A 16199-nucleotide genomic window follows, 5' to 3' on the forward strand; every position below is an offset into this window, starting at 1 on the left:
GAGGTTAGGACATGCATAATTGAAGTCAATGCAACATATTCCCGAGTTAAAGAATAAGGTGGATATGCAGGTGCAAGAGAATTGTCATGTTTGTCCATTAGCTAGACAATGTAGGTTAAAGTTTTCTTCAAATAATACAAGCTCTAATAGTTCTTTTCAGCTTGTTCACCTAGATGTTTGGGCCCCCCATAGAGTGTCCACATATGATAGAAAGCATTACTTTGTTACCATTGTGGATGACTACAGTAGATATACCTGGATATATTTGATTCAATCAAAGTGTGAAGTGCTAGTTGTAATAAAAAACTTTCTTGCTATGATAAAGAATCAGTTTGGTATAACTGTGAAAGTGTTGAGGTCAGATAATGGTAGTGAATTCTTTAATTCTCAGTGCAATGATTTATTGACATCTTTGGAAATTATACATCAGAGTAGCTGTCCATATACACCTCAACAAAATAGCACAGTGGAAAGAAAGCATAGACATATCCTAGAAGTTGTAAGGGCACTGATGTTCCAAAGTTCAGTCCAATGAGATTTTGGGGTGATTGTATAAGAACAACATCATATTTGATTAATAAGCTACCCACAGAAGTGCTGTAAGGGAAGTGTCCATATGAAGTGCTGCATAACAAACTAGTAAAGATAGAACACTTAAGGGTGTTTGGTTGTTTGTGTTTTGCAAGTAACTTGCCTGGTGGTGACAAGTTTGCTCCAAGAGCAAGAAAGTCAGTCCTTATAGGATACCTAGAAATACAAAAAGGGTACATGTTGTATTATTTAGATAGCAGAAGAGCGTTCATTAGTAGAGATGTCTCATTCAGATAACAAGTGTTTCCTTTCAGGGAAGGAACTCAGATCACCGAAGACATATTTTCATGTGCTGAACATCCTGTCACAAATGACCTTCTGCTTGAACAATTGTGCAGGGTTCTTCTAGTGAGGAACATGCAACCAATGAAGACTCAAACTTCTCTACAACCCATGATCAAATTGAACCTGCCCATGATCATGTCTCACCTGCACCAGCCATGGAATCAACAGCTGCAACAGACACTCAGACACTGGAACCCATTGAGAACACAGTGGATTCAGTTGATACTTCTGATGTTCACCAGCCTATAGAACAAGTTGGATTGCAACTAGTCACAAATCCAGACACAAGCTAATCACATATGGAGCAAGTACTTACTGAGGAAGCTGGTGTCAGGAAATCTAGCAGTATTGCAAGACCTTCCATATGGCTGAAAGACTATGTTACAACCTCAAACACTCAGAATCATCCTCATTATATCTCAAACACTGTGTCCTACTCTCATTTGTAAGCCAATTACAAGGCCTATTTGGGTGTGTTCTATGCAACAACTGAACCAAAGAACTTCAAAGAAGCTTGCTAGGATAAAAACTGGGTAAAAGCAATGTCACAAGAGATTAAAGCTCTTGAGGACAATGCAACATGGGAAATTGTTGACCTACCTGCAGGAAAAATAGCCATAGGATCCAAATGGGTGTTTAAGATAAAGTATAAGGCAAATGGGGAAGTAGAAAGATACAAGGCTTGGTTAGTGGCAAAAGGTTATACACAACAAGAAGGATTGGACTATCATGAGACCTTCTCTCCTGTAGCCAAAATGGTTACTGTGAGAACAGTCATTACCATAGCAGCCTCTATATGATGGAATTTGTTTCAAATGGATGTCAATAATGCTTTCTTGCAAGGGGATCTTTATGAAGATGTCTACATGGAACTGCCACATGGTTTCCAGAGACAATGGGAGTATAAGGTCTGCAAACTACTTAAATCACTATATGGTCTTAAGCAGGCTTCAAGGCAATGGAACATCAAATTGACTGAGGCTTTTGTGTAAGTAGTATATCATCAGAGCGCTCATGATCATTCACTCTTTACTAAGAACACAAAATCTGACATTGTTGTTATCTTAGTGTATGTGGATGACTTGCTTATCACTGGGAGCAGTGCAGAACTGATAGATGAAGTCAAACAGACACTACACAATTCCTTTAAAGCTAAGGATCTAGGGGAGCTAAGATATTTCTTTGGTATTGAGGTTCTACGATCAAGGAAAAGGATCTTGCTCACGCAAAGAAAGTATGCACTTCAGTTGATATCAGAAGTTGGGCTTGCAGGAGCTAAATCAATCTCCACCCCAATAGAGCTTAACCAGAAGTTGACCACTGTTGAATATAACAAGCATGTAGGGGTAAATGGAGATGAAGAACTTGAGGACATAGGGAGCTATCAGAAACTTATTGGTAAGTTGCTCTACTTGACCATCACCAGGCCAAATCTCAGTTTTGCAGTCCAGGTACTTAGTCAGTTCATGCAACATCCCAAACAATCTCATTGGGATGCAACATTGCGAGTGGTGAGATATGTAAAGGTAGCACCATGCCTTGGTATTTTGCTAGGGACATGGCCCATAGATACATTGTCTGCTTATTGTGATTCAGACTGGGCCTCATGTCCTAATACCAGGAGATCTGTCACATGGTATGTCATCAAACTGGGAGATTCTTTACTTTCATGGAAGTCAAAGAAGCAACAAACTGTCAGTCAAAGCTCAGCCGAAGCAGAGTACAGAAGTTTAGCAGCAGCAGCAGCATAAATCACATGGTTCTTAGGATTGCTTAAGGAACTACAGGTTCAGATTCAGCAGCCGGTGTCTTTATACTGTGATAGTAAAGCAACCATGCAAATAGCTGCTAATCCTATATTCCATGAACACACTAAGCATATCGAGATCAATTGTCATTTTGTTCTAAAGAAGATCAAGAATGGGAAGTTGGCACCACAATACATCTCTACCAGTTTGAAGCTGGCTGATCTCATGAACAAAGGCTTGGGTTTATCACAATACCATTTTCTTCTGTCCAAGTTTGGGGTGCTCAATGTGTTTCACCCCCCAGCTTGAAGGGGAGTATTGTTATAGTGACTAGACTGAGGTGTACTAAGTAACTAGTTGAGGGACTAAAGTATAAATAAGAATGGTTAGTTAGAGTAGGCCATATGGTGTATAAAGGGGACTACACTCACGTGTACTAGACATATGAAATAACACTTTCAGCTCTTCTTCTCCATCTCACTTTCTGCATCTCCCATTTCTTCTCCTCTTCTTCTTCAACATTGTTAGTTCGCATGCGTGTTGTTTATGATAAATTGTGTAGAATTTATAACAAAGTACACACTGGACTGGATTAAACCAATTCCGAAACATCTATCTTCTACCACTATGTAAGATTGCATCAGTTAGCAGACATCTACGAAAAAGGCTATGTGCAAAACTTCACAAAAATAAGGTGTACTTACATAGCCTTTACAATTCAAATAGATCAAGAAAACGCAAACCTCTTGTGCTTGTGCCTGAATGAAACCATTTCAAAGGAGTCCATTCTATATGGACCTTTAGCGTAGTGAGGTAGATCAGAAGAAGAAGAAGAAATTAGTAGATCATTATTTTGGAGACTCCATTTGGCCAAGGCATCCGTAACCTGATTAGCCTCTCCGTAGTAACAGTGCTGGACTGAACAAGTGGGTTATCTTCTAATACCTTGAATTTGGTTAATAGTGTCCAACATATGCCATGGTGGTTTGCTCCTTCCTCTGACCATATCAACGACCAGCATAGAATCATACTCCAGGATCATGAAAAAAAGTTACTTATTTTATTGAAATGAAAGAAAATGCTTTTTCTACGTCATAAAAAGAAAATATTCATTTTGTTGAAATGAAAAAGAAAATACTCTATATATAACATTAAAAGAAAGTACTTTAAATAATATTTTTATTTAGGGTGGGGAAGAGGTTTGGGTTTGGGGTAGGTGAGAAGTTCTAATTTTACTACTTCTTTATTATTATGATCTTTGTTAGTATTATAAGATGAAGAACTATGAATTAAAATTCTGAATCTAAATTGAGGAAATAAATCATTAAGCGTGAATTGACATTTATTCCAAAACATAAGATAATTTATATATATGATTGTTTTAAAGTTGATAATATTACAAAGATTTGAGTTCATTTGGGCGGGTTGGGTTACAACCCATTATTTTAGCGAGAAAAAAAATAATTGTGCAATATTTTAAAAACTTTTACAAAGTCATAGCAGTAGCACTTAATTAAAATTTCTAGCAGTTACATATTTACATTCATAATAAAAATTCGTAACAGCTCCTACCCATGTTACTAGATTTTAGGAAATTGCTATATATTTAGCTCAATTGATTTCACGCACTACTCATAAATGACTTTTCCTTATCTTTTATCTCTATTCAAGAATGATTATGAATGTGCTTTTAGTTTTTCTCTCTCTTCCAACTATACTTGGATAAAGAAGTATACTTGGATAAATAGTTGAAATATTGACACTATAGCTATCACATACCGTATGTGTAAGTGGTATATGCATATTAAATAATTATTTTATTTAGTATATATTAAAATATTATTGGTATAAATAATATTATTTGAATATTTTATACTAGAAATATATATGGTATATAAAGTTACATTGTTAGTTTTGCTTTGTGTTTTTCATATTCAAAACTCTATGAGGTGCTAATTATACCCTATGTATACATCACATATATTTGAATTGAAATAAATATATATAAATCCAAATCACATATTATATAAATCTTAAATACTGAATCCCGCAATATAAAAAATATACTATATGGATCTAGGGTACAATCACTTTATAACCCGTATAAAAGATGTATAAATGTAAGAAACTTACACCGATAAAACCTTCTAATTTTGAAAAATACACACAAATATTCCAATAATATATTTTGAATATAACATGTACGGTAAAATAAGTTACCACCAAATGGTACACATAAATATATATACCAATAATATATTGTATATATAACATATATGGTATAATTCATAATTTATATAAGTGCCTTATTTTCTCGCCAAAAACTTTGCGAGAAAGCTTGTGCCATTTCTCACTTATAATTTGATTTTGGTGAACCTAACTACTGTCATGGAATAAGGATGGTGGTGCCTAGAAGGAGTGAGGAGAGACCTGGAGAGAATTTGATAAAGAGATATGGATGAATAATAAAGAGAAAACAGAAATTGTTAGTGGTGATGAGAGAGAAAGTATACATTGGTCCCTTAATTTGTGGATGAGTGAATTTTAAATTTTTGTAGTCATTTAATTCTAAATCTTTAATGTGCTAGACTTGTAAATGAATTTGCTATTTTTATAATAAATCAAAAGTGATGTTATTTAAACAAATAATTTTAAATAAGTGACTTAGCGTGTAAAAAACTCTTATAGCCATCTTGACCTAAGTGAACCTTGGATAGGATTGGACAATGACACATTTGTTATATCTCTGTATTCGAAAATATATTCAAAAGCAGTAGCAATGAAAAAATCAGAAATGTAGAAGAACAGAAAATGAATCCGAGCCCACTGAATTCACAATGTTTCATTAAGGAACTTAATCCCCTCCTAGTACCTGAGGTTTAGGATTATTTTCTCCCAGGATAAAACGGATAACCTCACCGGTGTAGCGGTACTTCAAACCCCAGTGATCAACGAACTCAAAGAGCAGTAGTAAATCACACTTACTGTTTTCTTTTATGTTAAAACAATGCAGAAAGAATAAGGAGACCTCAGAATTTTTCGTAAGGAAAATCTAAGGGAGTGTTCATGTATTTATAGCCAAAAAATGTTGGGTTATACTGAAGAGTTACAACTCTTCAGGTAAGGCTGCAACTTAAAATGGTTGTTTTATAAAAATGGCCATTTATGCAAACCGTCAAATTCAAATTATAACGGGAAAATTAAAACGGAGGAAGCCGAAGCCGAGCGATGATGACGGCGCGAGGCTTGCCTTCTTCTCAACTCTTTAAGAGCTAGAAGAAGAGCAATTATATATATACCCATCAAAAGTCTTTTCTTCCTCCAAATTGGGAAAATCAAATTTTCATTTTTACCTCCATTTCCCATTTACCCTCTTTTAAGCTCTAAGAGGTTTAAACCCAACAACATTTAATGAGTCAACCCATCCTGACCAGCCCAAATACAACCCAAACAGCCCATTTGCCATTTACATGTTTCTTTAGGGAAGTGATAATGTTCTTTATTTTTCTTTAAAATGTTTTTAATCAAGTTATACTATTAGTTTGTACCAAAGACAAAAAAATAAAAAAAGATTGCCATATAGCGAGTTAAAGCAATGGAAATTTCCCCATACATTTACGCAGAATCGAGACACTTTCTGCGTTCATGACGCAATTTTTTTTAAACTTATTGGCCATTCCATGCAACATTCCTGTATCATTTATATATGTTATTAAGCTGTCGTTACTATATGCATTATTTACACTATCAAATTAAAGAAGAAAAACATACTCCTATGATTACAGAAAATTATTAATCAAGTAAGAATATTATGAAGTTGTTAAATAAAAAATTACGATGTTTATTCATTCTTCCCTGCTCCCTACTGTAGCTTTCGATATCCATTAAATTTGGTATGTAGATTTAGATGTAAATCGCTAAGTGTATATATATTACGTGCATAAGACCACCTTTTGACACGGACTCAAGCATCTCACATTCTTGAAAACATCGTAATGATTATCTTGTAATTTCAATTGAATTTGACTTTTTAATACAATTTTATCAATGTCTAGAATATGAGTTACATAGATGAAAATGTGCTAGAAAACTAGTTCAAGGATGGCCACTTCTTGTAGTAGTAGGTATGGTTGTCCAAAAATAGAACAAATTATGTTAGTGATTGATGATATTGAAACCCTAGACTTTTCAACGTGATGCATAATGAACAGTACTAAAAGACTAGCCGGAGAAAAAATGAGATTAATTTTAAGCATAGAGGTCATCTTGTTATCTCCAAATGAGTAAGCATTTAGTTGTAATGCAGAGCTATTAATATGGAGCTTAAATCATCCATAATTCCCTCTATTACTAGGCAGAAAATTAAGAGCACCAAATACCTTATTAAGTAAGATACTTTTAATTTACCCGTCCCTCTAAAAATATTTCAACTATATATATATATATATATATATATATATATATATATATATATATATGTAATAGGTAGTTTAGCATCTAATTATTGTCAGTAAAACAAAAAGAAATTCTCAATGAATTCACCACAAGTAATTAAACTTTTTTTTAATTATAGAAATTGATGCATTAATGATAATTCATTAATGACAGCACTAATCTCTCCACATTTCTTTCTATTGTTGACACTAAGAGGAAGCTCAGGAGGCATATAGCTAGCCCACCTCCTTTCTGAACCGTTGGATGAGTTCTAAGATCAACGGTTGTCGTTGCCCCTCAGCTGCTCTATACAAGCCATAGTATTAAAAGCTCATGACCCTATCTTCTAAAACAAGAAGAAAACTAAAACACTTTCCTTTTATTCAAAGCAAATTTCATTGCTGAAAACATTCCGTTTTTCTTCTTCCCTTTCCATGGAAAGTGGTAGTGCTTTTCGTCCCTATCAAAATTTACCAAAACCAAGTCCGCCATTAACTGCTATAGATAAGTTCTTATTGAGTCATGAAAATGATTTTTATCCTTTTAGTGGTGCAAATGCAAGTAGTAGTAGTAGTAGTAGCCATGCAAATGGGATTTCTTGGCCAATAAGTTTACCAGACCCAAGCTTTATTGAAGGTTTTTTTCTCAATGAACATGAGAATGGGTTAATAGAAGACGCGAAAACAGTTCAAAAAAATAAAAGGGAGAGTTGGAAAAAGGCAAAAGAAGGCAATTCAACAAAAAATTATTTGGTCAAGGGTCAGTGGACTGATGAAGAAGACAGGTACTATAATATACTTGTCCAAAAAAAATAACATGAATTTTCTTTGTTACTTCCAGAAGTTCATATCTTTTCTCTTTTTTTTTTCCATTCTTAAGATTAACTGAAGTGTTCTATAATTTTTTATTTTTTTATTTTTGGAATTTGGATTATGAAGGAAACTTCTTAGGTTGGTAAAACAATTTGGAGAAAGGAAATGGGCTCAAATTGCTGAGAAGATGGACGCTAGAGCAGGGAAACAATGTCGAGAGAGATGGCATAATCATTTCCATCCAGATATCAAGGTTTTCTTTTCCTCTATTTTTTGTTCTGATAATTTTCCCTCGTCTTCTGAAGTTTTTTTTTTTAAAATTCTTTTATTAATTTATTCTACTACTGTACTTCCCTAACTGCGTATTCATCAAGTGATTTTTAGTCTCTAACCAAATAGAAGTGTTAAATTTTCAATAGATACTTGCAAAGGTCATCTAAATTCGCTCTAGATTTTGGGTGATGTTTAATCATTAAGATTACCATCCATTTTTATCTGATCCAGTAACCAATACTTTTCCAAAGATTTTCAAGCCCCTTAATTATGTGGTTTTTATCCCCTAGAAAGAAGTTGTTTTATTTTTGGTAATGAATGCCCCCTCTATCAGAAAACAATTTTTTCTTAATGTTTTTTAAGGACTAGAAGTAACCTATAGAACTTCAGATGTTTGAAGATTTTCTCTCGATTTTTTTTTTGGTGGGGAATTAAAGCTTGGACCTAAAGTTTTTTGTGGAAGATGTCTTTTTCGATTTGCTTAATTAGCTTTTATGCTCTTACCTTTTTGGTCACAAGGATTTCCTCCAAAAAGGCATTTTTAGAGTTTGTTTTTTCTACTAATATTTATTTCAATATTCTTCTCGCAATGCTTGACTGATTCCAATCCTCCATTTTCACGTGACAAGTGAAACTTTTCTTTGACAAAGCATCAAAATTTGTTATAAAAGTGAGTCTACCTCATTGAAAAAAGTTATAGATTTTCTTGTAAATTATGAACATCTTCATTCTCATTTATATTTACTATATTTTTTCTTTTAGAAAGATACATGGAGTGAAGAAGAAGAATTGCTGTTAGTGGAAACACATAAGCAACTTGGAAACAAATGGGCAGAAATTGCTAAGAGAATTCCTGGAAGGACTCAAAATTCAATCAAGAACCATTGGAATGCCACGAAAAGAAGGATGAATTCAAGGAGAAATAAGAAGAGAAAAAATCAAGCAGATGGCGGCCAAAAAGAAGGCTCCAATGTTCTCCAAGATTATATAAGAAGCGTGTACTTCACTGATGATTCTTCTCCCACCGCCTCCCCGTTCCACGGTGGCGGTGGCGATGGTTCTGGTGGTGGCAGTTCCACCGCCACGACAGTCGTCACACCGAGTAATAGTACAAACACAAATGCGACTCCACCATACACTGATGATGATGCTCTATCTTTGATCACTCATCAAACATGTGATGAAGAAATGAACTTCATGCAAAATTTATTTGGAAAGAATTCACTCATACAATGTGATAATAAAGCCATTGATCATTCCAAGGAGGCAAAAGAAACTCAAAATCTTTTTGACAACAACTCATCAATGATCTCTTCTGCATTCAATTCCTTTCCACTGGCTAAGGGTAACGTTGGGAGTTACAGTACTGCTAGTACAGAAAAGGTCACAGACGAAGTTGGGAATTACATGCCTGACTATAATACCAAAGAGGTTAATCAACATTATTATTGTCCTGACATTTACCTTTCGTACCTTCTAGATGGTTCGTCTTATATGATGAATCAAGCATCTGGTTGCTCTTCTGGAGGAAACAATAAGGTGGAAGTTGATTTGATGGAGATGGTTTTATCTTCTCAAGGAACCTTTAACAATACCTTCTTTTGATAATGCTACCCACGTTGTCTCTCGTTTAGTCCTTTAATTTGGTGACATGTTTCAAGTGATACAACATTTTAGTCATTTTGTATAAATGAGATTTGCTAAGACGGTCTGGTGGAATTGTACTCTTATATTCTACTGTTTTTTTTTAATCATGGATAGATTATTATAATCTCTGGTCGGTATGTTTTGAAAAATGTTTAATGGTTCTCATTTTAGCCATTGATCGACCATTATGTACGTATTTCAATGTCCCAGGTGTTAGTTTTCAGTTACTGAGGTTCTTGCATAATTGCTATTCTAGTTTTATGTCATTCTCAAACTATAGCTTTTTATCCCTTTTCTCTTATTGTTTTTGTCTTCTTTTTCTAGTTTCCATCTGATTTTCGCTATCTTTTTTGATTCTCGTCAACGAAACCTTAGCTTATAAGATTTTGTCCTTTTTCAGTTGAAAATGAAGGGAAATACTTAGAAGATTATAGGTTAGCTTCTCATCAGTCCTGATGATTAATGCATTAAACGTGTTACTAACAAGTAACACTTGTTGCTGATACATTTTATGCTTAATTATTCGTCATATTTTGTGCCATTCTTGATCGATGTCACCTGAGAGTTTCGACTTAGAATATTATCCTTGTCTGGTTCTTACATATGATGAGCTGTAATATTCGATTAAAGGATTTAAAGGGGGGCGGAAGTTTTACATCGATAAACTATTTTTACAAATTATACAAGTCTATTAACTGTAAAATAGGCTTTTCTCTAACAATTAAGAAATATTCTTTTTGTTGGATTAAATTTCCCACCAGTATTATTTTGTTATCTGTCACAATTGGTTAACATAAAAGTTTTTCTAACTTGTGTACAGTGTATACAGTTAAATATCCCTATAACAAACTCATTTGTTTCGGACATTTTTTGATGTTATAGAGAACATATACTATAACAAAATATGACATTTGGTTCCAAAACAACTTGACTTTTATAGTGAATATTATTATATAAAGATGTTATTATAGAGAGGGCTCGCTGTCTAACTTAAGTAATCATATGAAGTGCAAAATCGTGTCAAGATAGAAGTCAGCTAAAAAGAGTTGCTTGTTAAATGTTTCGGCAGCGGGAAAATGTAGTGCATCCTTTCTTTTAGCAAATAAATGTATCGTACCCACAACAACTAAAAGTTCAAATTGCACTGTTTATATATAAATATAACTATTACATTATTATTATATATAACTTAATGTAAATATTATTGTCACGACCTCAAAACCTAACATGTCGTGATGACGCCTATCGTCAAACTAGGCAAACCTAAATCCAATATTTTCTCCATTACAATAAAAACATCTTTTGAAATTAACAGCGAAAGGGTTTAACATTAATAAAAGCCCATTTGAACACAGAATCTACCCAAAATACAATACAACTGTCCCAACAATCGGGGCGTCACTGAGTACATAAGCGTCTAATAACTTGAACATAGTCCACAAAAATATCTATAGAAATAAACTCAAAAGTATAAATAAACCAAGGAAGAGAAAAATCAAGGTCCGCGAACGTCGTGCAGCTACCTCAATAATCCCTGACTCCAAATGCAGAAAAACCAGCAGCCGCTGCCGTGACCAGAAATGCCTGGATCTGCACACAAGGTGCAGGGAGTAACGTGAGTACACCAACTCAGTAAGTAACAAGTCCAAACTTTGGACTGAAAGGTAGTGACGACTCAACCTCAATAGATATAATAGAAATAAATACGTAGAATCGTAGGCATGCTTTCAAGTCAAATATACAGTGTAAGGCAGTAAAGTAAATGCAGATCTGAACAGTGCATAGTATACAACTCGGTATCCTCTACATGCTAATGCACCGATCGTATGAAATGCACCATATACTCCCACTCTCCAGTGCTCAACCACTCGGTATTGTATATGGCCATCCGGCCCATGGAAATCCATCCCGGAATATATACAACACTGACTGAAAGTCACCCAGTACCGAGGAACACGGGTAATTCAACCCTGTGGAGAAATCCATCTCCAGGTTCAAGTTCTTCGGACAAATCCATGTCCACGAAAATCCACCCCTCAATAATATCATCCGCGCTCACTGGGTGTGTGTTACAAACTCCGGAGGGGCTCCTACAGCCCAAGTGCTATCATAATCATTAATATAACCACCGCGGCGTTCAGCCCGATCCCATAACTGTCATTCATAACCAGGCACTCGGCCTCACTCAGTCATCAACATCTCCAGTCTCACCACAGGCTCACAATATCATGAAAATAACCCGGAAAATGATACGATGAATCAATAAATAACTGAGACAGAGACATGATATATATATGAAATATGCATGATCATGACTATGGAATAGTAAATGAAACTAGTGAGATGACAGCAAGAAACGATCGCTAAGGGTCCAACCAATACCGGCACAAAGTCTAAACATGATATCTAGCATGATCTACAGCTCAACTACTTTATTACCTGATGAAAACATGGATATCAACAGGATAGAGTCACTAAACGGTGCCATGAAATCACCCAAGTCACAATTCTCACGGTGTACGCCCGCACGCCCGTTATTTGGCATGTGCGTCACCTCAATACCAATCACGTAGCATATAATTTGGGGTTTCGAACCCTCAGAACCAAGTTTCAAAATGTTACTTACCTCAAACCAAGCAAAGTCCTACTCCGGAATGCCCTTGCCTCTCAATTCGGCCTCCGAACGTCCCTAATCTAGTCACAAGTAATACAATACGATCAATATAGGCTAAAGAAATCAATCCCACAAGAAAAATACCAAATTATAGCCAAAATCCGAAATCGGCTCAAACCCGGCCCCCGGGCCCACGTCTCGGAATCCAACAAAAATCACAAAACCTGGAAGCCTATTCACTCACGAGTCTAACCATACCAATTTATCAAAATCCGACCTCATTTGGTCATTCAAATATCCAAAATCCACTCTCCAATTCTCAAGCCCTAAACTCCCCAAATTTCTAGCTCAAATCCCTAATTAGATGATGAATAAAGCCATGGATTCACGAAATTTATACTATTATGGGTTAGAATCACTTACCCTAACGTTGTTCTTTGAAAACCTTCGAAAACTCGCCTCTCTCCCGAGTTTTTCAAGTCCAAAATTGAAAATGAATGACAAAACCTCGAGCTGGAGTTTTCTGCCCAGTTAAAACTGCACCTGCGGTCCTAAATCTGCACCTACGGAACCGCATCTGCGAACCGGGCTCCGTTTCTGCGAAAATTCATTAAAAGCCTGACTTCGCTCCTGCGATCACTTGACCGCATCTGCGGTCATCGCAGATGCGGAACCCAAGCCGCACCTATGATCCATCTGCGCATCTGCGCCTCCCAAACCGCTTCTACGACCACCGTAGATGCGGGATTTCCATCGCACCTGCGGTCTGAGCCCAGGTCTCCCTTAGCCACACCTGCGGCACTTCCTTCGCTCCTGCGGCCTCGCACCTTCGTTTCCCACTCCGCAGGTGCGAAAGACACCAGAACCAGCAGCTTAAGCTGCATTTCATCAACTCCAATTCTTCCGTTAACCACCCGGAATCACCCAGAGGCCCTCATGACCTTAACCAAACATACCAACAAGTCATATGACCCCCTACAAACTTAGTCGAACCTTCGAATCACCCAAAATAATATCAAAACTCCAAATTACCCTCGGATTCAAGCCTAGGAACTTCTAAACTTCCAAATTACGCAACCGACACCGAAACCTATCAAACCGCATTCGAATGACCTCAAATTTTACACACACGTGAAAAATGACACCACGAACCTACTCCAACTTCCGAAAATCCATTCCGACCCCGATATCAAAATTTCCACTACCGATCCAAAATCGCCAAATTTCTAATTTTTGCCAATTCAAGCCTAATTCTCCTACGGACCTCCAAATCACATTCCGGATGCGCTCCTAAGTCCACAATCACCTAACGGAGCTAACGGAAATCAAAATTCAAGTCCGAGATCGTCTATATATAAGTCAATATCTGGTTGAATTTTCCAACTTAAAATTCTAATAAAGAGACTAAGTATCTCAATTCACTCCGAAACCACTCCGGACCCGAACCAACTAGCCCGGTATATCACAATATAGTTGAAGAACACAAAAAGAAATAGAAATAGGGGAAACAGGGCTATAACTCTCGAAACGACCGGTCGGGTTGTTACATCCTCCCCCTCTTAAACGAACGTTCGTCCTCGAACGAGTCTAGAAATATACCTGGAGCCTCAAATAGGTGTGGATATCTGCTTCGCATCTCCCGCTCGGTCTCCCAGGTGGCCTCCTCCACAGGCTGACCTCTCCACTGCACCTTCACTGAAGCTATATCCTTTGACCTCAACTTCCGAACCTACCGCTCCAAAATGGCCACCGGCTCCACATCATAAGTCATATCACTATCCAACTGAACTGTTTTGTAGTCCAAAACATGGGACGGATCGCCAATATACTTCCGGAGCATAGAAACGTGAAATACTGGATGCACACTCGACAATCTGGGTGTCAAGGCAAGCTTATAAGCCACCTCCCCTATCATCTGAAGCACCTCAAAAGGCCCAATGAACCGGGGGATCAACTTGCCCCTCTTCCCAAAACTCATAACACCCTTCATGGGTGATACCTTCAGCAAAACCTTCTCTCCGACCATGAAAAATACATCACGGACCTTCCTGTCCGCATAGCTCTTCTGCCTAGACTGCGCCGTGCAAAGCCGCTCCTGAATCAATTTCACCTTGTCTAATGCATCCTGGACCAAGTCTGAACCCAAGAGCCTAGCCTCACCCGGCTCAAACTATCCTACTAGATATCTACACCTCCTTCCATATAAAGCCTCATACGGAGCCATCTAAATGCTCGACTGATAATTGTTGTTATAGGCAAACTCCGTGAGCGGTAGAAATTGGTCCCATGAACCCTAAAATTGATGACACAAGCGCGTAACATGTCCTCCAATATCTGAATAGTGCGCTCGGACTGTCCGTCCGTCTGAGGGTGAACGGTTGTGCTCAACTCAACCTGAGTACCCAACTCTCGCTGCACGGCCCTTCACAACTGCGATGTAAATTGAGTGCCCCTATCTGAAATGATGGAAACTGGGACACCATGCAGGTGAACAATCTCTCGGATGTAAATCTCAGCCAACCGCTCTGAAGAGTAAGTAGTACCAACTAGAATGGAGTGCGCGGACTTGGTCACCCGATCCACAATAACCCAAATAGCATCAAACTTCCTCGAAGTCCGTGGGAGCCCAACTACGAAGTCCATGGTAATCCGCTCCCACTTTGTCACGACCCAAAATTCCCACCTTCGGACCGTGATGTTGCCTAACATTTCACTTGCTAGGCAAGCCAATGTTAGAATAATATTAACCAATTTTTAAATTTATTAATAACAAAGAACGATTGCGGAAGTAAAGTCTGAAATATAGTGAGTAATCCATAAAAACAACGGTGTCTAAATACCATCCCAGAATTTGGTGTCACAAGTGCACGAGCTTCTAGAATAATACAAATAAGGGCCTGAATAAAATAAAGCTGTCTGAAAATAAACACACAGCTAAAGTAAAATAGACGGGGACTTCAGAACTGCGGATGCCATGCAGTTATACCTCAAGTCTCCTCTGGTAGATGAAATCCGAGCAAGTCTATGGTGCGCCGCTGGGAGCAACTCCGAAATCTGCACAAAAAGTGCAGAGTGTAGTATCAGTACAACCGACCCCATGTACTGGTAAGTGCTGAGCCTAACCTCGACGAAGTAGTGACGAGGCTAAGGCGGGTCACTTACATTAACCTGTACGCAATATTAGTAACAAAAACAAATAATATAAATAAATCGGGTAACTCATTTATAATAATTGAAGCAAACTCAGCAGTCATAACCAATTATCATTTCCATCAATTTTCGTTGCAGCGTGCAACCCGCTCTCACAATATATTGATATTCCATTCTGTTGCGGCGTGCAACCCGCTCCTCCAAAATACTCATTTTAATCAATTCTGTCATATATTTATTTCAATCAAGTATATATAGACTTTAAAATAAGTCTATTATATATTTATTTCAATCAAGTATATATAGACTTTTAAATAAGTCTGTTGCGACGTGCAATCCGATCCCCCAATATTGACTTTTAGATAAGTCTATTGCGGCGTGCAATTTGATCCCCCAATATTTTCATTTCAATCAATTCTGTTGCGGCGTGCAACCTGCTCCTCTAACATATTTATTTACCAATTCTTATAGAAGAAATTTCCTCAATAAATGCAACAATTAATATAAAAATATAAGACATCAAGCATATAATAATTATGATTTAATTATGAAAGAAACAATGACAAATAGCAAGTTATTATGAAAATCAAGGAGAAAATAGGCAGTTTAATATTTAATATGCTAAATGTCAAACAACAATTAAGA

At 36.8% G+C, this 16199-nt stretch overlaps 2 protein-coding genes across 2 annotated transcripts; both read left to right on the top strand.

Annotated features, from left to right (window-relative positions):
- The first annotated feature begins 1691 nt into the window (after window positions 1-1691).
- On the top strand, window positions 1692-2627 carry LOC108943917 (uncharacterized mitochondrial protein AtMg00810-like). The gene is made up of 2 exons (XM_018768488.1): window positions 1692-1864; window positions 1979-2627. The coding sequence occupies exons 1-2, from the start codon at window positions 1692-1694 to the stop codon at window positions 2625-2627; spliced, it is 822 nt and encodes a 273-aa protein (XP_018624004.1).
- A 4802-nt stretch (window positions 2628-7429) lies between these two features.
- On the top strand, window positions 7430-9846 carry LOC104089216 (transcription factor MYB119-like). The gene is made up of 3 exons (XM_009594060.3): window positions 7430-7842; window positions 7997-8123; window positions 8906-9846. The coding sequence occupies exons 1-3, from the start codon at window positions 7493-7495 to the stop codon at window positions 9746-9748; spliced, it is 1320 nt and encodes a 439-aa protein (XP_009592355.1). The 5' UTR covers window positions 7430-7492; the 3' UTR covers window positions 9749-9846.
- Window positions 9847-16199: the final 6353 nt, after the last annotated feature.

The sequence above is a fragment of the Nicotiana tomentosiformis genome, chromosome 6 (genome assembly GCF_000390325.3).
Source record: "Nicotiana tomentosiformis chromosome 6, ASM39032v3, whole genome shotgun sequence".
Lineage (NCBI taxonomy): Eukaryota > Viridiplantae > Streptophyta > Magnoliopsida > Solanales > Solanaceae > Nicotiana > Nicotiana tomentosiformis.